Raw genomic sequence first — 25,716 nt, forward strand, 5'->3', positions numbered from 1 at the left:
AAAGGATGCTGGTGTGAGGCACAAGTGGAAGGAGAGAGGTCAAAAAGGTGATGACCTTACCATTGCTGTCCAGAACGGGGTCGGCGTCTCCAGTGGCGACGGGGCCAATCATCCGGCCTGCCATAATCCGCTCCACTCGCTGCTCCAGATCGCTGAGGTCTTTAAGGTCAGGCCGGCCTCCCCCGGTCCGTTGCTGCTGCCTCCTATTGTGGGCCAGCTTGCCCTGCAAGAGAGAGGACGGGCTCCGAGTACAGTGTGAAGCCCTGATCTTGGCTGCACTGCCTCCCATGGTGGAATAGCCCTTGCAGTGTGAAGCCCTGATCTTGGCTGCACTGCCTCCCATGGTCGAATAGCCCTTACAGTGTGTAACGTGGTGAATGTGCATGTGAGTTTCATGAAAGGCCCATAGGTGTTGGATGAGGGCTGGGCATTGGGGCGTTCAGGACCCTTTGGCCATAAAGTGAGGTGCACATGCAGGGATGAAGAGGATACTGAAAAGGGTACTCACCCTGACAACCCGAGTGAGGTCGTTGAACTTCTTCCTGCATTGCACAGGTGTCCTAGGTACCATGCTGCTGGAGGTCACTCTGTGTGCCACCTCCCTCCAAGCTTTTCGATATTCGTTGGGCAGCGGCCTCCTGCCACTGTCCGGAAACAGGATAGATCGCCTGTGCTCCACTGCGCCAGCCAGAACCTTCAGGGCCCCCTCACTGAACCGCTGCGCTCGCTCCCTGGTCCTCTCCATGGTCCTAGGCGTTAGAATGTGGCAGCAGCTCTGTCCAGGCCGAGAATCAGGGCTCCAATGTGCAGGGTGTGGCTGCAGTCCAAATCGACCCTCCCCCTTTAAGAGCTGACTGGCGCCAGCGTGTCTGCCTGCAATCGCTAACTGGCCGCACCTGCACTGCGCCCGCCCTCGGTGGTAGCGCCTCGCTTCTCCGGCTTAGCGCCTTAGGACAGTCGTGCAGCGCCTGCTTTAACGCTCCAAGCACCTCTTGGGGCGAAGCAGGTCAATTTCGCTGAAGGTGGCGATAATTGGCGCCAGGCGCTAAATTTAGCGCCCGCTCGACTATAACGCCCCAAACGTGGCGATACTGAATTTCTAAGCTTGAGCCCATGGGATAGCTTTTGACCTTTGAGCAGCTGACCGCCTGTTGGACCAACGGAATCGAAATGGCTTAGGCCTGTTTGACGTGACTCCAATGAGCTGCACACCCCGAATGACCATCTCGCTGTGAGCCAGTGGAGGATATCTGGCTGGTGAAGATGGCGAGCCAGCCAACAGGGGTTGTGAACGATCACGGCTGCGGCCCATAGTATTCTTGTAGAGCCTGGAGGAGCACTCCTATTCCTGGCCCTACAAAAATGAAATCTAAAAAGATTTGGGGCCATTTTTTGAAATTACCAAATGGATTAACTTGCCCGGAGTACCCTCCACCCATTTGTCACTCCAAACTGCAATTGGGTCCTATGTACAGGACTCCGATTTGTATATTAAAGTATAAACAGGCAGTGCTCCGGCTGCCCATCAGAAGAACCCTTCTAAGGAGCTAGCATAAACGGGGCGTTAAGTGAACCACTGCCAGTTTTGGGCCACTACTGCCCTGTTTGCTCCAGACAAGGAACTTGCATTCAGGCCCCATGTCTCTGTTCCGGAGTTTGTGGCAATCGCAAACGGTGAGTGGGTGATCCTCTCCCAGTCGTGTGCTGCTGCTGCTCTGAACCAGCCACTAGAAGATGCGCAAGAATGATTGTGTTTACTCTTGATATTTCTCTTCTGTGGTGAAGTACTTTGCTGCCACCTGGCATCTCCCAGAGTGACACAACCGAGATCATAAACTCAGCAGCATGGAGTCTTTGGAATGCAATGAAATCCCATTACAGAGTGCCTTGAACTGATGTTGTGTGCTCCAACATGCTATGCCATCATGCTGCACTTGAATACTTTTATTTCAAATTCATCATTAATGGCTGACTTCTCGATCGGGGCTGTTGCCTTTACTCCATTTCAGAGGCTAGGAACTGGACTTAGTAGATTTTCTGAAGATTGAAATCCAGGCACGAATGTTTAGCAGACTCATACTGTGTTCTTCTGTGCACTAGTTTTGGGCAGACATTAACCTATTTAAAATACCTGTAAGTAGATTTAATGCCTGCCTAACAACAGTGCTCAGAAGAATGTGGTACGCGCACATTAACGTTCCTAGCTGAATATATCCCGAAATTTCTTCAGTTGACTTTGGAAAATTCCATCTGTTTATGGAGCAGCAAAAGATTTGTGACTGATGACAGAAATCACACTCCAATTGGGATTTAAAACCTATACCTCCCAGTGTATTTCAGTTGGCTACTGAATTTTATTATCTCATAATGGGTGATCTGTGAATTGTCTTTGGTGTGAATTTCATATACTGCACTGAAAAAAAAAAATTCAAATTTAAATCCAAAATCAGGCCTACAGGGTAAAGGCTGCCTTTTTTCTCTCTTTATGCTGAGCGCTGTCATTTTGTGATGGATCAGAATGGTGTCTCAAGCAGTGTTGCATGAAAATGTCTCTGAAGTGACAGCCGAGGCGCTCTTTATACAGAAGGCTTTGTGTGCGAGTTCACTCTTATCTCACTACAGACTGCTGCTTATGTATGTATTCTAAATCATGGCCTCTTTCTACAGTTTCAGAGCACTATTGTGATCCAGAGTTTAAAATACTGAATGCTGCTTGGATTAGAATGCCAGTTCAATTTGTAATGCAAGAACTGTGTGAGAGCAGAGCTGAGTGATCAGTTTTTTTAGAATGCAGCCTTCATTGTTTGATAAGAGGCTGTCTCGATGTAAGGCTGCAATATGATTGCCTAAGAATGATTTGTAATATATTTTGATAGCAAGGATTAGAAAAATACTACTGTCTACCCTCACAAGATAAAGAGAAATTATAATACACTTCTCAAAAAAGTAAAATGTAAAAAAAGAATTTGTTTAGATTAATTTTTTTTTAAGCCTAAAGTTTGTTGTGTTTTCCAAAAGTCTATTGCTACTTTCCATGTAGAGGGGCCAGTGAACCATGAATGACAACTGATGGACAGGGCATATCCTCATCAACCAATTTAAATCTAACACAACTGAGTTTTTTTTGTTTAATTTTCACGGAGGGAATAACAGAGGCTACAGGAGTATCGTAGAAGGAATAACAGCCTATAGAAGTATCACAGCGGGAATAGCAGGCAATAGAAATATCACAAAGAATAACCGGCTATGGGAGTGTGACGGAGGGAATAACAGAGGCTATAGAAGTATCCTAGAATTAATAAAAGAGGCTATGGAAGTATTCTAGAGGGTATAACAGGCTATGGGATTGCCACAAAGGGACTAGCATTGGCTATGGAAGTGTATAACAGGCTGAGAGAGTATCACAGAGAATAAGGGAGGCTATGGGAGTGTCACAGTGAATAACAGGCTATAGAAATATCATAGAGGAAATAAAAGAGGCTATGGAAGAATCACAGAAAGATTAACAGAGCTATGGAGGTGTCAAAGAGAGAATAAGGGAGGCTATGGCCCCGATATTAACAGGGAGGGGGGGAGGGGGCAGTTTTGTGGCCAGGCCCAGAAGAACGGGTTTCCCTCCGGTCCTGCTGAATTTAACGACTAAGGTTTAGGACTGAGATGAGGAGACATTTCTTAACTCGGAGGGTTGTGAATCTTTGCAATTCTCTATCCCAGAGAGCTGTGGATGCTCAGTCATTGAGTATATTCAAGACTGAGATTGATAGATTCTTGAGCACTAAGGGAATCAAGGAATATGGGGATAGGGCGGGAAAGTGGAGTTGATGTAGAAGTTCAGCCATGATCTTATTAAATGGTGGAGCAGGCTTGAGGGGACATATGGTCTACTCCTGCTCCTATTTCTTATGTAGTTATCGTGTGAAGTTGCGTGAAGTAAAAAACCACAACAGCAAAATTCAAGCAGTTTATAAATATATAATCCAAGCCCCCAAAAAAAACCTTTAGAAAAAAAAGTCTCCTGCCATCTATTGGAAAAGTGGTTTAGATAGGTTACTGAGTATGATGGTGAGGAGAAGCTTAATTAACACTGGTAAAGGTAATCATTAATGTAAGGTGCTTATTAATATTGTCAGTAATTTAATCTGTAGACAAAAGAGATTGGTATCCTTGCTTTAACTCTTATGACTTTAATTGGTAAATGAAGTCTTCAATTGCATAGTAAGGCCAAGTTACTGTCAGATTCAGTACAACAGAGGCTTCACCACAATGAATCCTTATTTATCATTCGTCTTAAAATATACAGTACGAGGCTATTTTAACCCCCGCGCACCAGTCAGTCTGCTTTTAGGTAGTATTGGCTGAGGGGGGAATGTTGGCCATGACAGCAGAGCTCAATTCATATAATACAGGTAGACTATCCTTTATCCGAAAACCTCGGGACCAGCCGAGTTTCGGATAAAGGAGAATTTCGGATTTCGGAAGGTGGGTCGGCAGGGGTCTGCGGGGGGGTTGGCGGGGGTCCGCGGGGGGGGGGGTCGGCGGGGGGTCGTGCGCACGACTTACGCTGACGCTCAGCGTAAGTCAGTCGGGGCCGGCGGGGTCCGCGGGGGGGTCGGCGGTTGTCGGGGCTGGCGGGGTCGGCGGTTGTCGGGGCCAGCGGGGTCCGCGGGGGGGATCGGCGGTTGTCGGGGCCGGCGGGGTCCGCGGGGGGGTCGGCGGTTGTCGGGGCCGGCGGGGTCCGCGGGGGGGTCGGCGGTTGGCGGGGTCGGCGGTTGTCGGGGCCGGCGGGGTCCGCGGGGGGGTCGGCGGTTGTCGGGGCTGGCGGGGTCGGCGGTTGTCGGGGCCGGTGGGGTCCGCGGGGGGGTCGGCGGTTGTCGGGGCTGGCGGGGTCGGCGGTTGTCTGGGCCGGCGGGGTCCGCGGGGGGGGGTCGGCGGGGGGTCGTGCGCACGACTTACCCTTTATCCGAACTTCCGAAACCGGAACCCTCTAAAAAATTTTCGTTCGTACGCACGACTTACGCTGAACGAAAAAACCTTCGGTTTTTAGAGGGTTTCGGTTTTCGGAAGTCCGGATAAAGGGTAGTCTACCTGTAGTAGTATTAAATCTACCTTAACAAATGGAAAAGGCAGATGGGATTTAATTTTTGCATCAAAGGATGGCACCTCTTACACTTGTATAACACTGTGGGAAAAATTGACTTTTGCCTGTATTGAATTTTTTTAATGCGTATTCTGTATTGTTAGAAATAGCATGTAAGGGGATAACACCCAATGTCGCACAAAGGATTTTGTAAAAGAAAATACATTAGTTCAGTTCCAGATGAACTGGCTACAGTGTTCATCATAAGCGTGAATTGACAAAGATCAGTGCAATAATAAGTTCAAGTTCCATTTTTCACCAGGTCTCCATTTTATATAAGAAAGCCTTAGTGGGCAAAATTTGGTTGCTTTTCACCTTCCAGGGCACAAAGCAATTGGTGCCCGGGCGCAGTGCCGCTAACGCCTCCTGCAAAATTCAGCGGGAGGTTAACGGCGACAGTAACTGGTAGCGCCCCGCGGCGCTGCGCCTCCGGCGATGACGTCATTGCCATGCGCAGCACCCCGGCTGCGAACTTCCGTAGTGCCCCCTGACTTACCGCCGGACGCTATGTCCAACAGGGTCGGGGGCGTACGTGCGGCCGGGGCAGTGCAAATTAAAGGGGAGGTGCCGGATGGTCATTTTTGTTGCTGGCCGCCTGCCAGCACCTGCCCCCTCAGCCGTCCTCGGCCTCCTGTGCAGCGCCCGTGGGGTGCTGGCCACGCTCCGTCAGCCCGGCACTCCTCTTCAGTGCCGGGCTCTTTTGCTGTCACCCCGATCCCTGGTGGCCCAGCTGGGCCCCGGATCGCGCTGTGCAAGCTCCTCCCCTTTAATAAGGGGGGGAAGGCCTGCTGTACACATAGCGCCGCGATATTCCCTGGTAGCGCCCCAAGAGGGAGGGGGAGCGCATCCAGTAGCGTTCCGCCTCCCTCTTGGGGCGCTACCAGTGAATTCTGGGCGCGGAGGGGGTGCTAGTTTTTTCTGGGTGCTAAAAGTAGCGCCCCGGCGAAGTTAGCACCCCAATGGGGGCGCAACCCAATTTTTCCCCCTTAATACACTTTGGAACTGTTCTTTTTGCTTAAGTACTGGAGTAGGTTCTTAGTAACAGTAGACAATGGCAGCGGTCTGGATCGCACAGTGTCCAGTGCTTGATCTTCTCTCAGAATCATTTTTTTTTTAATTATCGCCTTTTTGAAGTTTTTTCCTGATTAATGCAAAGAGGGAACCAGGTGTAAAATCCATCCAAATACTTGAGCAGTGGCCAGGAGTAAAAGGTAGAAAGCAGGTAGGAATGCTGGGGCATCCATATTAAATAGCTTTTGCAGACCCAAACGATTCACATTTGGAGGCTGCCAATATGCATCCAGATAGGGACCCCAAAATTCCTTGTTGGTTTCAGCATTTCTGGGGCAAAAGATCAGAACAACTCAATGTTTTGGCCTAAAAACCAGAACAGAAGCCATTTCCAACAGTTTTCCATCCCAAAGTTGACGTGTCCAATTTCTCGATCGCTTTTGGGCCTTCCTCCGAGCCGTGACCTCATAGAGCTCATTAACATTTATTTGGATGAGAGCCAATGGCATTGGAGTGGCAAATTTGCAGAATTTACACTAACAATGCATCAGGATAACTTAGAACCAGTTTCTTAATGTGTACTTTTTACCAGGATCAGCTGAGATTGGTGAAAGTGGGGAGCTTCTGAGCCTTTAAGAGTGCTGAAACATTGTCTATGAATTACTGAAGCTGCTCAGCCAATCTGATACTGCAATCTTCAGCCATTCTTCACTTTTTAAGAGCTGCACTGTTAATTTCCAAGCTGAATGGAAGCTTCTTGTGACAGTGTACAGGAAACTCTCGTTTAAGCAGCACCTAAATATCCGGAATTCTCTATTAACCGGCAAAATTCTCACTCTGAAAACAACACCTCAATAACCGGCAATGTTGCCGAGTCCGAGTCTCCCGCGGTGGCCGAGTTAGTCAGTGGGGGTAGTTCTCCAAACTGCCACTACTCAGCTTCTTGGCGCTGTCGGAAGTCCGAACACCTCAATACCCCTGTAACAGGAGTCTGACTCTCCCGCGCTGCCGGTAGTATCTTCTGATCCACCATTTTACAGGGATACTGTGTCTCCCACGCTGCTGGTAGTCATTGCATTGCATTACCCTCAACTGGCAGTACTGTACTTAATCGAGCATCTTCCACCATCCATTTAACACAACATTCTGTAGGTGAGTACCCAATTACTGTATACTGCACATTTCTTGATTTTTTTATTTTTCTTTGTTAAAAATAGCCTGGGTAGATAACGCCGTTATCCGGAATTTTTGATCAACCGGCAACACGCCGGTCCCGTCGGTGCCGGATACCAAAGAGTTTCCTGTATACTGTTTGCGTTACTGGATGTACTCTCCTACCACTACACTGCCGAGTTCTTTATTCTGGCTCTTTCAGTTGTATATCCTGGAGGAACGCTATCCAACCATTAAGTCAGCATAAATGTTGAAGAGCTTGAAGTACTTAATAGACCTAGGGATTATTTTGACATTCTAGTAATACAGACGCATCTGTGAATTACTCATTGACATGATCCATCGAACACAAACTTCTATTTGATGGGGTGGGGGGCTTACTTTGAAAGCAATGCAGATTAGTAAACATGGATCTGGATATATTACAATTTCAATAAATGCTGTCCTCAATAATATTTCCTGATCAAAGCACCATCTGAAAGGTTTTCAACCTCATTCTCACTTAATCTCTTTCTGTACTTTTCATCTGTGGATAGGAAATCCTTTGCCCCTCCCACCGCCCCCTTTGCTTGGACTTACCATATACACTGTTGTCGGAGTGGTACCACACTGAGTTCTCCTACGCAATGTAATCTGTAGTTGAATACTCCCTTTCTTGTTTGAAGAGCTCTTCTCTGTTGGCCCGCAATGCTGTTGGTCACCTTTAGAGCCGTATGAACTATTGGACTGTGTTGTTGAAACATATTTACCTCTTTCATGCTCAAGAAGCTTCCAGTAGGTTTCTCGTTGGATCTAGCATAATGATTCTAAACCAGAATTTCTTATTTTTATATAGTGCATCAAATGATTAAAGGCTTTTATGACAATAGTTAAGAGGTTTAAAGATGGAAGAAACCCTTATACTTCAGCCTTGGGATGCAGTAATGGAGTAATCAGTGAGGCAAATTTTTCTTGAGAATTCTTGTGGCTTTATGAGCCTGGTTTCCATCTTACTAATGCCTCAAAACTCGATTTGATTTGCAGCTTTTCCACCAGAATATAACCAAGTTTAATCGTGTGCTTTTGTGGACTAGTATTGGTGTGTGGAAAGTCAACAGAATAATTTCTAGGAGAAAATGAAAGTTTTATACTAAGTGATATGGGGCTAAGTTCACCTCCATAATTGCAGGAACATCGTGATGCACAAAAGTGCAAATGTGCACATAAATACAGCCTTCATATAGAGTGCGTTGTATACCATTAGTGAGCCATTATCTATATTTAAGTGTGTTGTATCTGTGGTTTGGTCACAGTTGTCACGTTAATATGATGTGCACTGAAATGGATGTATGACGGCATACTCTGAGTACAGCGTCATACTGCCTTTGAAATTGACCGCAAGTTCGGGAGTTCCCAGACTTGTGAACTATCAAGTTCCGAATAGACACATGATCTGTTGTGACTTTCAAGTCCCCACTGAAATTGAAAAGTTGGGCAAATTGCCCACCTACTGTGCATTAATTACGCTGGAAAATTTTACGGCTGGTGCAACAGGCCTGTTTGTACACGTAAGGGAGGAGGGATGAGAGAATTGTATAATAATTAAAAAGGAACATTTAAAGATCTTACCAGGCAGCTGTAAAGGCTCGGTTTGAGAGATGAGATTGTTTTACTCTTTTTAAAAAATCTTCGAGTCTTCCAGTAAGTAACTGTACTTACTCTAAAGTATTCCCTGTACTTTTTAAAGCCAAGTACTACTGTACTGTACTTATCAAATAAATATAACTCGTATCACACCGTTTAATTTACAAGTTGTAATACACGGGGCTTTGTTTCCTGATTGGCTAGTGAAAGGGGCACCGCCCCACGTGATCCCAGGTACGCCTACGCACAACGGTGCTCCCCTGGGATCCGTGGGACTCTAGGCTGCGCACAACTCCACAGCGTTTCAAAGCAAGTTTTCACTTGGGACTTCGCACGAGGTAAGTGCATATTTTGTTTGGAGGTCAGCAGCGTACTCTTTAGCTACACCATCGACCGCAATTTCAGGGCCAATGTTTTCGGCAGGTACAGGTCTGCCCTCCAATTGATCAATTTCACAAGGAAAAAAAAAAAAAATTTCAATTAAAATTCCATTGGTTCAGTGGCCAAACTCCTGTCTTGGTATAGATGTGAGATCATTTATTTGTCCTTTTTCAAAAGATTCAGTCTTGTTTCCAGTGCATAAAATTTAAACCTGAATTATCCCAGATCTACACTGCATTTATTTGATGACCATAAATAATTGTGAACATGGATGTAGAAGTACGGAACAACTGTATATTAAATAAATAGGTGTTTTTCCTTATGGATTTATGAGAATATGAATTTTGCGGGAGGCGTTAGCGGCCCGGGCGCTAGGGGATTTGCGGCCCTCGGGGGCACTAACGAGAGGCACAAGCCAACCCAATTTTTCCCCCATACCACTTCCTATTAGGTGTGTTTTTCTACAATCTATTTCTAAGTATACTAGTGTAGCTCATCTGCTGTACCAGTCATTTTCCTAGCTGCCAGATCTGAGCTGTCAGCTAATATCTTCTCCAGTGAAAAATAATGAGGAAGCTGCAGCACAACAGATCCCACACTAGGAAATTGTCAAAGCAGAAAATCTTGTATTAGCTGTGAAGCGAGATAGTATGACATCCACTTGTTCAGTTTTAATTGTGGCTTGACTCAGTCAGCTGCTTTTTTAGGGTACATTCACGCTGCAGATAATAGTCTAAGGCCTAGAAATTCAGTTGTTTGTGCCAGCCGCTAGCGCCTTAGGAGGAGGAGAAGTGGGGCGCTAAGCGACTAGCGCCCGGGCGCGGCGCGATCTGCGCCTCTCGTGAAATTCAGTTAAGATCTAGCGGTGGCGCAAAACCTTTGCGCGCGCTCAGCTGCGCGCGCAGATCCTGACGTCATTTCATGGTGCAGCGCCCTTTGTGCGCCCCCAACCGGAAATTCAGTGGCGCCGGCCTATTGTGCGCCTGGCGCCCCCCGCGACTGGTAGAGGGGAACGGTTCCCAGTCGCTGCGTAGCGCGGGGGGCGCTAATTAAAGGGGACTCCTCCTGCAGTATAAATGGCAGCCATTTTGCTCCACTCCTTCTTTCTGAGAGACGGATATTTGGAGAGAGACAAAGGTAGAGAGCTTTCTGGTTTGGCTCAACAGTCGCACAGGTACTTGTGGCTTCAGGCCAGAGCTTTGCACTTGTCTTTAACTTCAGTGTCATAGCATTGATTGGAAACATATAATGGGGGCTGCAATGGGTGGAAACGTTGGGCTTCTCCATTGCATTCAACGGGCTCAGAGACGCCGTGTGAGAGTGCCAGTCATGGCCAGACGGAGAAGGGCCAACAGGCGTCGGCAAAGGAGGCCTTACCCACCCAGGGTATACCGCCAGCAGTTCTCATGTCTGAGGAGCAGTGTGTTCGGAGGCTGCGATTCAGAAGGGCGGTGGTCACTGAGATCTGCCACCTGCTTCGCGGAGATCTGCAGCCACAGCTGAGGAGCAGGACGTCTCTGTCAGTGGCAGTGAAGGTGACGGTGGTTCTCAACTTCTATGCCACCGGCTCCTTCCAATCCGCTACTGGGGACACTTCTAACATCTCCCAGTTCGCGGTACATTGCTGCATCCACCAGGTGACCAATGCCCTTTTCAGAAGGAGACGTCAGTTCATCTCCTTCCCCATGACCGTGGACAAGCAACAAGAGCGTGCAATGGGCTTTGCAGTATTAGCGGGCTTCCCCATGGTGCAGGGCGCCATTGACTGCATGCATGTGGCTTTGCGGGCACCTCTAGAGAATGCTGAGGATTACCGCAACCGGAAGGTCTACCATTCGCTCAACGCGCAGTTGGTGTGTGACCACAGGCAGCTCATCCTAGCTGTCAATGCCCGCTTTCCAGGCAGCAGCCACGATGCCTTCATCCTGCGCCAGACTTCTGTGGCAGACATGTTCGAGGCCCAGCCTCACCCACGAGGATGGCTTCTTGGGGACAAAGGCTATCCTTTGTGCACCTGGCTGCTGACCCCGCTCCGTGCGCCCAGCACCCCTGCTGAAGAGCGATACAATGACAGCCATCAAGCAACCAGGAACATCATTGAGCAAACAATCGGCGTGCTGAAGCAACGGTTCCGCTGTCTGGATCGTTCCGGAGGAGCCCTACAGTACTCGCCTGAGCGAGTCTCCCATTTCATTGTCGTGTGCTGCATGCTGCACAACCTGGCTATTCGCAGGACTCAGCCACTGCCAGCAGACATTGGAGGACCACCAGAGGAGGAGGAGGAGGAGGACCAGCACGGGAGGGAGGCAGAAAGTGCAAGGGTCGCCCGTCGGCGGCTTATTGCAACTCGGTTCTAGGCCCCCTCTCAGGGAATGGCTTGTGCCAATGGCAGATGAATGTAGCCGCTCCACAAGCCCTCAGCCGAGCAGGGCAACCAGGACTTCCAAAAGAAAACATGGACAGTGCGATTTAAGAATTTTTTTTACTGTGATACCTCTGTGCCCTTCCCACATGACAAACTAATGGAGAGAAACCCCCCCCCCCCCCAAAAACACAAATACACCAGTCTCGACCTTTATATATAAAAGAAATACACCAGTCTCAGCCTTTATAAATAAAAAAGATATACCAGTCTCAGCCTTTAAATATAAAACAAATATACCAGTCTGGACCTTTATATCTAAAACAAATACAGCAGTCTCGGCCTTTATAAATAAAACAAAACATTTGGCCACACCTTCTACTTTTTCCCCTGCGAGGGTGATCCATCTCGCTTCCGTGACTGGCCCCCACCCGCCCTGCAGCTCCTCCTCAACGGGACCCCAGTGGCTGCAGCAAGGCTGGGGGAAGGCTGCTGAGGGTCAGATGGTGAGACGGCAGATGCCCCTGGGGGTCGGCCTGGACCAGCTCTGGGCCTGGAGGGGCCGGCTGCTGACTGCTGTAACTCTGCTTGGGCAGCATCAGTCTGTCCAACGGCTGGTGGCAGCTGCAATGGAGGAGTGACAGTGTTGGCTGCAGGAATGCTGCCAACCTGACAGATCACAGGCACTCCCTGGTCGGCTGGTACCTTGGCACTCGCACGGGCCAGCACTGCAGCATGCGCAGCAATCTGCTGAAGCAGAGTGCTGGGCTGCTGCGGCGCGGCGAGTGCCCCGGTGATGCCTGGCCGATCCAGCGAGGGTGGCAGCAGTTAGTACCCGTGTGGCCCTGGTCTGTGTCTGCATGACACCAGCCAGTGAATGCACGGCACGACTGAGCACTTGGCTAGACGCCGCCTGTGATGCAGCGAAGTCCTGCTGACTCCTAGCCTGTGCTGCCGCGAAGTCCTGCACACTCCTTGCCAGTGACTCTATGGAGTCAGGCATCCTTGCCACTGCAGCCATGAGCTCAGTGTGCCTGCGCTCAGCCTGGGCACCCATTTCCGCTAGGAGCCGCACCTCCTCTGTGCTCACCGTAGCAGGACTGGAGGCCGCACTCACCCTCCGGGGAGAAGGCCGCCGAGCTTCCCCACCCCTCCCGCGTTTCTGCAGCCTGCTGGTCCCTGGAGCTTCACTCTCCTCCGACCCTTCCCCCCTGCTCCCCTCCAGGGAAGATGTGCCACCATCATGGGCTGCCTCGGCTGAGGGTGTCCCTGATGGGCCGGCTTCCTCTTCCTCCTCCTCTATGTCTGACTCGGACACAGTGCCAGCTTGAGGGGCCGCCTCCTCACCTGGCGAGTCACCATCTGAAAGCAGGGAGGCACAAGAGTTGCTTTAGAGTGAGGACAGGACGGCAGCAAGGGAGGCATGAGTGCTGCTGTGCACTGCATTGGTTCGATAGCGGCAAAGGATGCTGGTGTGAGGCGCAAGTGGAAAGAGAGAGGTCAAAAAGGTGACCTTACCATTGGTGCCCAGAACAGGATCAGCATCTCCAGTGGCGACGGGGCCACTCAGCCGGCCTGCCATGATCCGCTCCACTCGCTGCTCGAGGTCGCTCAGCTGTTTCAGGTCAGGACGGCCTCCCCCGGTCTGTCGCTGCTGTCTTCTGTTATGCGCCAGCTTGCCCTGCAAGAGAAAGGACGGCCTCTAAGTACAGTGCGAAGCCCTGATCTTGCCCGCACTGCCTCCCATGGTTGAATCGCCCTGACAGTGTCAAGCCCTGATCTCGCCTGCACTGCCTCCCATGGTCGAATAGCCCTGACAATGTCTAAAGTCCTGAATGTGCAAGTGCTTTTCATGACAGTCCCATAGCTGCTGGATGAGGGCTGGCCATTAGGGCTTTCAGGCCCCTTTGGCCATAAAGTGAGGTGCACATGCAGGGATGAGGAGGATACTGGAAAGGGTACTCACCCTGACAACCCGAGTGAGGTCGTTGAATTTTTTCCGGCATTGGGTTGGTGTCTTGCCAACCATGCTGTTGGACGTGACCCTGTTTGCACCTCCCTCCATGCTTTCCGATATTCGGCGGGCAGCGGCCTCCTGCCACCCTCAAGGAAGAGGATATGGCGCCTGCGGTCTACTGCGCCAACCAGCAGCCTCAGGTCACCCTCGCCGAAGCGCTGCCCTCTCTCCCTGGCCTTCTCCATTCTCCTGGGCGTGGAGCAGTTCCAGAAGCAGTGTTCAGGCCTTGCCTTAGGGCTGCAGTGTGCAGGGCGTGGCAGCCAAACAATTCCACCTTCCCCTTTTAAGTGCTGACCGGCGCCTGACTGTCTGCCCTCAATGAGCAACTCGCCGCACCTGCGCTGCACCCGCCTTCGGTGTTTGCGCCCCGGATCGCCGGCTTAGCGCCTAATGATAGTCGTGCATCGCCTGCTTTAGCGCAGCAGCAACCTCTTGGGGCGATGCAACTGAATATCAGCGAAGGTGGCGCTAAGTTGCGCCGGGCGCAAAAGTTAGCGAACGCCATGCTGTAGCGCCCCAAACGTGGCTATACTGAATTTCTAGGCCTAAGACCAGTAGTTATAGTTCTGGTTCCAGCGAGGCAAAATCGCGTTTACGTGGACTGCCTCCTGCCTGGCTGGAGGTCAGAATAAGCACTTTATAAACCAATACAATAGCAAAATACTGCGGATGCTGGAAATCTGAAATAACAACAGAAAGTGATACTGCCTGACCTTCTGAGTGTTCCCAGCATTTTCTGTTGTTATTTCACTTTATAAACCAGTTTTGACACCGCACTTGATTTACACTATTGTTGTGGTTTTTTTTATTCATTCGTGGGATGTGGGTGTCGCTGGCAAAGCCAGCATTTATTGCCAATCCCTAATTGCCCTTGAGAAGGTGGTGGTGAGCCGCCGCCTTGAACCGCTGCAGGTCATGAGGTTAAGGTGCTCCCACAGTGCTTTTAGGGAGGGAGTTCCAGGATTTTGACCCAGCGCCAATGAAGGAACGGCCAATATATTTCCAAGTCAGGATGGTGTGTGACTTGGAGGGGAACTTGGAGGTGGTGGTGTTCCCATGCACCTGCTGCCCTTATCCTTCTAGGTGGTGGAGGTCGCGGGTTTGGGAGGTGCTGCCGAAGAAGCCTTGGCGGGTTGCTGCAGTGCAACTTGTAGATGGTACACACTGCAGCCACGGTACGCCGGTGGTGGAGGGAGTAAATGTTTTAAGGTGGTGGATGGGGTGCCAATCAAGCGGGCTGCTTTGTCCTGGATGGTGTCGAGCTTCTTGAGTGTTGTTGGATCTGCACTCATCCAGGCAAATGGAGAGTATTCCATCACACTCCTTACTTGTGCCTTGTAGATGGTGGAAAGGCTTTGGGGAGTCAGGAGGTGAGTCACTCACCACAGAATACCCAGCCTCTGACCTGCTCTTGCAGCCACAGTATTTTATGTGGCTGGTCCAGTTAGGTTTCTGGTCAATGGTGACCCCAGGATGTTGATGGTGGGGAATTCAGCGATGGTAATGCCATTGAATGTCAAGGGGAGGTGGTTCAACTCTTGCTTGTTGGAGATGATCATTGCCTGGCACTTATGTTACTTGCCACTTGTCAGCCCAAGCCTGAATGTTGTCCAGGTCTGGCTGCATGCCACGGACTGCTACATTGTCTGAGGAGTTGCAAATGGAACTGAAGACTGTGCGAACATCCCCACTTCTAACCTTATGATGGAGGGAGGATCATTGATGAAACAACTGAAGATGGTTGGGCCTAGGACACTGCCCTGAGGAACTCCTGCTGCGATGTCCTAGGGCTGAGATGATTGCTCCAATAACCTTCCTTTGAGCTAGTATGACTCCAGCCAGTGGAGAGTTTTCTCCTGATTTCCATTGACTTAAATTTTACCAGGGCTCCTTGATGCCACGCTACCTTGATGTCACTCTCTCACCCCTAGAATTCAGCTCTTTTGTCCATGTTTGGACTAAGGCTGTAATGAGGTTCAGAGCTGAGTGCTGATGGAGGAGTCTGTGACGTCGGCCCAAATGTATGATTCTATGAGTAGTTCTGTGACTGTATTGGGCCCTATATCTGTTGCTTAACTAGCCATTGGGACAGCTCTCCCAGTTTTGACACAAGTCCGTAGATGTTAGTGAGGAGGACTTTGCGGGGTTGACTGGGCTGGGAGTACCTTTGCCATGTATGAATCTGGTGCCTAGGTCGATGCTGGGTGGTCCATCCGGTTTTATGCTTATTGTTTTTCCTTGCCAGGCCACTTCCGAGGGCAGTTAAGAGTCAACCACATTGCTGTGGTTCTGGAGTCACATACAGTCCAGATTCCCTTCCCTAAAGGACATTAGTAAACATTAGAGACAATCCAGAAATTTCATGGTCACCATTACTGATACTAGCTTTTTATTCCAGATTTATTTAATCCAAAGCTACTATGGTAGGATTTGAACTCATGTCTCACCATTAGTCCAGGCCTCTGGATTATTAGTCCAGTAACACAACCACTATGCTACCGTTCACACACTGTGTTGGTGATATCAATAAATTTCAAGTCATGAAATTCTGCATCCTATTCATCTTAGTGACACGCAGCTGTTACGGAATATCAATCATTTAATTTGGTTGCTGTTAAGCCTGTTCAGTAAAGCCTGGTGGCTGTAAAGCAGTGTGTTTTTGCAGATAGCCCTCCTTCCAAATGTAATGAATGGTTAAACCAATGGGTAGTTTTAACCTTCAATGGATAGTCAAATTACAGGAAACTTTGGTTTATCCGGAGGTTAACTGTTCGGAATGCTCGAGCCACCGGCAAAAATCAGGAGCCGTTTCGTTAGGTTTTTTTTCTTTTCGTTGCTTTTTTTTCAGCAGTCAGGCTCTGCAAGGTCTCGCTGAAGCTGTTGCTAAGCTACAGAGACGCTTGCAAGGTACGGCCGACTGTTTAGAAGCTGCAGGGTTTGTTGCCAGATACGGAGCTCAAAATCTCCGTATGTTTTAACATTAGCGCTGGTTTGTCCGGCTGTTTTGATGGGACGGCAACAGCTCGGTCCCGTCGGTGCCGGATAGCACAAAGTTTCCTGTGGTTGGGACTAAAACAGGAGGTCAATCCGATCCGGTCAGTTTCCTGCCAGGCATGTCAGATTAAAATGACCTCCCCCAATTTTTAGTGGAATGTTGACATCCTGGAGACAATGAGAGTTGCTGTCTGTTGTATTAAAGGATCTTTATTAACCTTTAGTTAAAAATAATATGAGAGTATTGGTGATGCATTGTTCCAATACATATCCTTTCTTTTTTACATTAGAATTTTGTCTCGCCTGTGGAAGCATAAGGGTCGGCACTTTCCATCCACTGTTTGAAGGTGGTCTGTGTCCTATTTGCAAGGTGAGTGTGTAATCCGTGCATGCCAACATCAAACCATACCCAACAGATTCCAATCACCAGTGCCATTAGCACTGCAACAACATTAGCTTGCATTGTTTCAAAATTAACATATTCTTTACACTTTAGAATGGTAATAGCCAAAGAACCTTTGGTTTCCAAGACTCTGCATTCTGAAATCAACCTGAACTAATAGTATTTGCTAATGCTAATTACATTACTTACTTTAAACATTATCACTGGGAGAAGCTTATGGTTAGAATAATCTCAAATATTTTTGGAATGTCTGCACATAGAAACATAGGAGATAGGAGCAGGCCATTCGGCCCCTCGAGCCTGCGCCGCCATTCAATGAGATCATGGCTGATCATCCAAACTCAGTACCCCGTACCTGCCTTCTCCCCATACCCCTTGATACCTTTAGCTCTAAGAAATATATCTAACTCCTTCTTGAATATATTTAAAGACTTGGCCTCAACCGCCTTCTGTGGTAGAGAATTCCACAGGTTCACCACTCTCTGGGTGAAGAAATTCTTCCTCATCTCTGTCCTAAATGGCCTACCCCTTATCCTTAGACTATGACCCCTGGTTCTGGACTCTCCGACCATCGGGAACATTCTACCTGCATCTAGTTTGTCCAGACCTGTCAGAATTTTATAAGTTTCGATGAGATCCGAGTTTTAGCCCAATCGACCCAATCTCTCCTCATACGTCATTCCTGCCATCCCAGGGATCAACCTTGTGAATCTTCGCTGAACTCCTTCCGTGGCAAGAACATCCTTCCTCCGATAAGGGGACCAAAACTGCACACAGTACTCAAGGTGTGGTCTCACCAAGGCCCTGTACAACTGCAGCAGGACATCCTTGTTCCTGTACTCGAACCCTTTCGCTATGAAGGCCAACATACCATTTGCCTTCTTCACCGCCTCCTGCACCTGCATGCTTACCTTCAGCGACTGGTGCACAAGGACACCCAGGTCTCGTTGCACTTCCCCTTCTCCCAATCTATTGCCATTCAGATAATAGTCTGCCTTTCTGTTTTTGACACCAAAGTGGATAACCTCGCATTTATCCACGTTATATTGCATCTGCCACGCCTCTGCCCAATCACCCAACCTGTCCAGATCATCCTGGAGTTTCTCGGTATCCTCCTCGCAGCACACACGCCCACCCAGCTTTGTGTCGTCTGCAAACTTGGAGATATTACATCTAGTTCCCTTATCTAGATCATTAATGTATATTATGAATAGCTGGGGTCCAAGGACCGATCCCTGCGGTACCCCACTAGTCACTGCCTGCCACTCGGAAAAAGACCCGTTAATTCCTACTCTCTGCTTTCTGTCCGCCAACCAGTTATCTATCCAAGTCAATACCTTACCCCCAATCCCATGTGCCTTAACTTTACATGCTAATCTCTTTTGCGGGACCTTATCGAAAGACTTTTGAAAGTCCAAATACACCACATCTACTGGTTCTCCCTTATCTATTTTCCCAGTTACATCCTCAAAAAATTCCAGTAGATTAGTCAAGCACGATTTACCTTTTGTAAATCCATGTTGACTTTGTCCGATCCTGTCACTGTTTTCCAAGTGCTCAGCTATTGCATCCTTTATAATGGACTCTAGCATTTTCCCCACTACCGATGTCAGGCTTACCGGTCTGTAATTCCCCGCTTTCTCTCTACCACCCTTTTTGAATAGTGGGGTAACATTAGCTACCCTCCAATCCATGGGTACAGTTCCAGATTCCAGCGAATTTTGGAAGATGATCAGCAATGCATCTACTATTTCTAGGACCACCTCCTTAAGTACCCTAGGATGTAGATTATCAGGCCCTGGGGATTTATCGGCCTTCAATCCCGTCAATTTCCCTAACACCATTTCCCTACAAATACTGATTTCTTTCAGTTCCTCCCTCTCATCAGACCCTATGTTCTCCAACATCTCTGGGAGGTTATTTGTGTCCTCCTTTGTGAAGACAGAACCAAAATATGCATTTAATTGGTCTGCCATTTCTTTGTTCCCCATTATAACTTCCCCTGCTTCTGACTGCAAGGGACCTACACTTGATTTCAATAATCTTTTTCTCTTCACATATCTATAAAAGCTCTTACAGTCAGTTTTTATGTTCCCTGCAAGCTTACTTTCATATTCTATTTTCCCCTTCTTAATTAATCCCTTTGTCCTCCTTTGTTGAATCCTAAACTGCTCCCAATCCTCAGGGTTACCGCTTTTTCTGGCCAATTTATATGCCCTCTCCTTGGATCTTATGCTATCCCTAATTTCCCTTGTTAGCCACGGTTGAGTCACCCTTTTTGTTTTATTCTTATCCCAAACTGGGATGAACAACTTCTGTAGTTCATCCATGCGGTCTTTGAATGTTTGCCATTGCCTATCCACCGTCAACCCTTTGAGTGACATTCCCCAATCAATCCTACCCAATTTGCGCCTCATACCATCGTAGTTTCCTTTATTTAAATTCAGGACCCTAGTCTCCGAGTCAACTACTTCACTCTCCATCCTAATGAAGAATTCTATCATATTATGATCACTCTGACCCAAGGGGCCTCGTACAACAAGATTGCTAATTAATCCTCTCTCATTACATAATACCTAGTCTAAGATGGCCTGATCTCTGGTTGGTTCCTCGACATATTGTTCCAGAAAACCATCCCGTAAACATTCTAGGAATTCCTCGTCCACAGTATTTTTACTAATTTGGTTAGCCCAATCTATATGTAAATTAAAGTCACCCATGATGACTGCTGTGCCCTTACTGCATGCTTCTCTAATTTCCCTTTTAATGCCATCCCCAACCTCCGTATTACTGTTTGGAGGTCTATATACCACTCCCACTAACGTTTTCTGCCCCTTGATATTTCTCAGTTCTACCCATACAGATTCCGCATCATCAGGGTTAATATCCTTCCTTTCAATTGTGTTAATCCCCTCTTTAACCAGCAATGCTACCCCACCTCCCTTTCTTTTTTGCCTATCCTTCCTAAATATTGAATACCCCTGGATGTTGAGTTCCCAGCCTTGGCCACCCTGGAGCCATGTTTCTGTAATCCCAATCAAATCATATTCGTTTACCTCTATTTGCGCAGCTAATTCATCCACCTTGTTCCGAATGCTCCTTGCATTAAGACACAAAGCGGCGATCACTGGTGTAAATTCAGCAAACTCGATCGCACCATTGATTTTAATGGAGGGTGGAGATATTATAATTAGCTGTTCAACTATTTCTGTGAGGAAAACAGTGGAGCAACACAAAACTCTCAGGAAATTATGAAATGGCGTATATTATTATGGCTGAAATTTCTCAGCCATCTTGAACTTTTGCGCCACAAATAGTGCCCTGTGACGAACACGAGCCATTACAGTGGCGCACCTCTCCAGGAAATTCTGGGTCATTGTCATAGAGTAATACAGCACGGATAGAGGCCCTTCGGCCCATCGTGTCCGCGCCGGCCATCAAGCCCTGTCTAATCTAATCCCATATTCCAGCATTTGGTCCGTAGCCTTGTATGCTATGGCATTTCAAGTGCTCATCCAAATGCTTCTTAAATGTTGTGAGGGTTTCTGCCTCCACAACCCTTTCAGGCAGTGAGTTCCAGACTCCAACCACCCTCTGGGTGAAAAAGTTCTTTCTCAAATCCCCTCTAAACCTCCCGCCCTTTACCTTGAATCTATGCCCCCTAGTTATTGACCCCTCTACTAAGGGAAAAAGCTCCTCAGCATCCATCCTATCTATGCCCCTCATAATTTTGTACACCTCAATCATGTCCCCCCTCAGCCTCCTCTGCTCCAAGGAAAACAAACCCAATCTGCCCAGTCTCTCTTCATAGCTGAAGCACTCCAGCCCTGGTAACATCCTGGTGAACCTCCTCTGCACCCTCTCTAACGCGATCACATCCTTCCTGTAGTGTGGCGACCAGAACTGCACACAGTATTCCAGCTGTGGCCTAACCAGTGTTTTATACAGCTCCATCATAACCTCCTTGCTCTTGCCTTCATTAGCCGAGGCATTGAATATAAGTATCCCATATGCCTTTTTTACCACCTTATTCACCTGTTCCGCCGCCTTCAGGGATCTGTGTACTTGCACACCCAGATCCCTCTGACCCTCCGTCTTGCCTAGGGTCTTTCCATTCATTGTGTATTCCCTTGCCTTGTTAGTCCCCCCAAAGTGCATCACCTCGCACTTTTCCGGGTTAAATTCCATCTGACCAACCCATCTATATCGTCCTGCAGACTGAGGCTACCCTCCTCGCTATTTACCACCCTACCAATTTTTGTATCATCCGCGAACTTACTGATCATACCTTTTACATTCATATCCAAGTCATTAATGTAGACCACAAACAGCAAGGGACCCAGCACCGATCCCTGTGGTACCCCACTGGCCACAGGCTTCCAGTCACAAAAACAACCTTCGACCATCACCCTCTGCCTTCTGCCACTAAGCCAGTTTTGTATCCAATGTGCCAAGGCACCCTGGATTCCATGGGCTCTTACCTTCTTGACCAGTCTCCTGTGCAGGACTTTATCGAAGGCCTTACTGAAATCCATGTATACCACATCCACTGCGTTACCCTCATCCACACACCTAGTCACCCCCTCAAAAAATTCAATCAAATTAGTCAGACATGATCTTCCCTTGACAAAGCCATGCTGACTATTCCTGATTAATCCTTGCCTCTCCAAGTGGAGACAAATTTTGTCCCTCAGAATTTTTTCCAATAATTTTCCTACCACTGATGTTAGGCTCACTGGCCTGTAGTTCCCTGGTTTTTCCCTACTACCCTTCTTGAATAATGGTACTACATTAGCGGTTCTCCAGTCCTCTGGCACATCCCCTGTGGCCAGAGAGGTCCTGAATATATGTGTTAGAGCCCCCGCAATCTCTTCCTTTGCCTCACACAGCAGCCTGGGATACATTTCATCCGGGCCTGGGGATTTATCCATTTTTAGGCCAGCTAAAACCGCCAATACCTCCTCCCTCTCGATGTTAATATGTTCGAGCATATCACAGTCCCCCCGCCCTATTTCTATGTCTACATCGTCCTTCTCCATAGTGAAAACAGAGCAAAAAATTCATTTAGAACCCCTCCTACATCTTCCGGCTCCACACACAGATTGCCACTTTTGTCCCTAATGGGCCCTATTTTTTCCCTAGTTATCCTCTTACTCTTAATATACTTATAGAACATCTTAGGATTTTCCTTTATTTTGCTCGCCAGTGTTATTTCATGGCCCCTCCTTGATCTCCTAATTTCTTTTTTAAGTATCCCCCTGCACTTTTTGTACTCCTCTAGGGCTTCCTCCGTCTTTAGCCTTTGTATCTACCAAAAGCCCTCCTTTTTTTCCTAATCCATTCACGTATATCCCCTGACATCCAAGGTTCCCTGTGGTTTTTGGAGCCACTCTTGACCTTTACGGGAACATGTTGCCATTGTATGATCTCAATCTCCCTTCTGAAAGCCTCCCATTGCTCCGATGCGGATTTTCCTACAAGTAGCTGATCCCAGTCCATTTTGGCCAGATCCTGCCTTATCCTATTAAAATCGGCCTTCCCCCAATTTAGAACCTTTATTTCCGGCCCATCCCTGTCCTTTTCCATGACCACCTTAAATCTTACCATATTATGGTCACTATCACCAAAGTGCTCACCTACTAGCACTTTTTCCACTTGGTCGGCCACATTCCCTAGAATTAGGTCCAGTACCGCCCCCTCTCTTGTAGGACTTTCTACATGCTGGCTCAAAAAGCTCTCCTGGATGCACTTTAAGAATTCTACACCCTCTGAGCCTTTCACACTCTGACTATCCCAGTTAATATTGGGGAAGTTGAAATCCCCCATTATTATTACCCTATTATTTGCACATTTCTCTGAGATTTGCCTACATATCTGTTCCTCTATCTCCCCCTGACTGTTTGGAGGCCTATAGTACACTCCCAGCAAAGTGCTTGCCCCCTTTTTGTTTTTAAGCTCCACCCATATGGCCTCATTAGAGGAACCTGCTAATATATCATCCCTCCTTACTGCAGTAATTGACTCCTTAATTAATATTGCGACACCCCCTCCTCTTATACCTCCCCCTCTGTCTCGCCTGAAGATTCTGTACCCCGGAATATTGAGCTGCCAGTCTTGCCCCTCCCTCAACCATGTCTCCGTGATAGTAACAATATCATACTCCCATGTGTTTATCAACACCTTCAGTTCATCCACCTTATTTGCAAGACTCCTTGCATTAAAATAGATGCCATCCAGCCTTGCCCTTATATATTTGCCCTGTCTACCAAGCTGACTTGTTTTTTTCTCTATAATTGGCAGCACATCACCCCCTATTTCAGCTCCCCTCTGTATCCCATCCCCCTGCCAAGTTAGTTTAAACCCCCCCCAACAGTGCTAGCAAGGATATTTGTCCCGCTCTGGTTCAGGTGCAACCCGTCCGACTTGTACAAGTCCCACCTTTCCCAGAAGCAGGCCCAGTGATCCAGGAAAGTAAAACCCTCCCCCCTACACCAACTCTTTAGCCACGCATTCATCTGCTCTATCCTCCCATTCCTATACTTACTAGCACGTGGCACTGGGAGTAATCCAGAGATTACAACCTTCGAGGTCCTGCTCTTTAATCTGTTACCTAGCTCCCTAAATTCTTGATGCAGGACCTCATCCCCCTTCCTTCCTATGTCGTTGGTCCCAATGTGGACCACGACCTCTGCCTGCTCACCCTCCCCCTTAAGAATGCCCTGTAGCCGCTCAGTGACATCCCAGACCCTGGCCCCAGGGAGGCAACAAACCATCCTGGAGTCACGTTTGCGGCCACAGAAACGCCTATCTGTTCCCCTTACGATAGAATCCCCTACCACTATTGCTCTCCCACTCCTTTTCCTCCCTTTCTGAGCAGCAGAAGCGTCCCTGGTGCCAGGAAGCTGGCTGCTGCTGCCTTCCCCTGGTGAGTCATCCCCCTCAACAGTATCCAACTTGGTATACTTGTTTGAAAGGGGGATGTCCGCAGGGGTTCCCTGCACTTCCTGCCTGCCTCTGTTGCTCCGCCTGATGGTCACCCCCTGTGCAGCCCTACCCTGAGGCGTGAACAACTCGCTAAACGTGCTATCCACGACCCTCTCTTGTGTAGGGAGACATGGCCCCAGACTGGCAGACTACTATTCTGTGACAGGACACAATGGTACAGTATTTGAGGCTTATGGTTAAACAGTTGCTAAATGTAGGCAATTGTCAGAAAGGATTTCTGAAACAAAAAATCTTTTTCCTTCCTCCTTTTTCCACCAGCTTTCTCACCACTCCTTTTCCTCTGCAGGAGGTGTTGCCACTTTTCAGGGGTACAGTTCTGTGGGTACCAAGCACTCGCCAATTCTTCACTCCAGTGGCTATTCGTCATGTGTGAGCCTAGATAGTGAGTGTAGCAAGCTATTAATATGTTAGGGGGGTGGGGGTGCATCACAACTGTACCTGACTACATGTGTAATTCCAGCAGGGGTTGCTGCTTAGCATTCAGGACAGGATACCCTGATCAGTTTTCCCTTCCCTAACACAAGATGCCGAGGCTAACTGTAGCTCCTTTACCACCTCCCTGGCTGAAATCACAGATCAGCAATGTAACTTGGGACGTTTTTGGGCTATACAGGGTTAGCTATTCACTGTCCTAACCAATGGTCACTCTTTTTTCTCGGTGCGTGGGTCTTTTAACTGGCTGCACGGCCCATTCAAATTTTCGTGCATGCGCGGTTTTTCCAATATTAAAGCTGGTGAGCGGCCTGCGCGGGACCTTCAGACCGCTGCACGACCACGTAGCTTAACGAGAACATTGGTCATAACCTGCTAAATGATCAGAAAAATTTAAAAAAAGCTAAGCTTGAAAACAATACATTGGGGATGAGGGAGGAGATGGGAACAAAAATTAAAGTGTTTCTTTTTCTCAATTGTTAGAAATGTACACATTTGAAAATAAGTCCCAAGAACTTTGCATGGGGCACATATGACAAAATCAGAAGGCACACATGACATTGAAATTCAGTTGGAAATAGGACCCTTTGTTTTCAGTTATCAAAAATACTGACCGTTTTGTTAACTTGCATAATTTTACTTCTAATTTGCTTATCTGCTTTTCTTTTTTAAAGTAGGTGAATGCTGTCAAATATTTTAGAAAATATAAGGGTCTGCAGGCAGTTAGTGTTAGTTTTGAACTCAAAGTTTATAATGAACTTACATGTTAATAACGTTGAACCTTTATTAATTACTAACTAGCTCAACTTGAACACTTTGAATTTGGACCAAGATTATATTTAGCTCTGAACTCCTGCAAATTACTAGTAAAAAGTTAAATACTACAGATGCTGGAAATCTGAAACAAAAACACAAAATGCTGGAAACACACAGCACATCAGTCAGCATTAGTGGAGGGAACTGACAAGTTAACGATTCAGGTGTAGACCCTTCCTTTTGAAACGTGGTAAGTCAACTCGAAGCGGTGCAAATTCATGCAGCCTGGAAGCCAATTGCCGAGCAAGTAAGTCCTAGGCCACGATTTTGTCATCAGTGTTGGGATGGGTGCGGGACAGCTGGTTTCCCGCTTCCAGTCCTGCCCCCAGCTTTCTCCGCTTCACAGACGTGATTTTACCTTG

The 25,716-nt window shown here is 47.9% G+C and overlaps 1 protein-coding gene across 1 annotated transcript in view; it reads left to right on the top strand.

Moving 5' to 3' along the window:
* The window catches only part of LOC147108756 (DNA (cytosine-5)-methyltransferase 3A-like), a 289,893-nt gene that overhangs the window by 174,028 nt on the left and 90,149 nt on the right, over positions 1 to 25,716 (top strand). Inside the window, exon 12 of the mRNA XM_086005535.1 lies at positions 16,989 to 17,068. Coding sequence (XP_085861661.1) covers positions 16,989 to 17,068 — 80 coding nt within the window. The remainder of the gene's footprint in view (positions 1 to 16,988; positions 17,069 to 25,716) is intronic.

This window comes from Somniosus microcephalus, chromosome 13, assembly GCF_052327205.1.
Source record: "Somniosus microcephalus isolate GS21.2 chromosome 13, FLI_Smic_1.0, whole genome shotgun sequence".
NCBI classification, from domain to species: domain Eukaryota; kingdom Metazoa; phylum Chordata; class Chondrichthyes; order Squaliformes; family Somniosidae; genus Somniosus; species Somniosus microcephalus.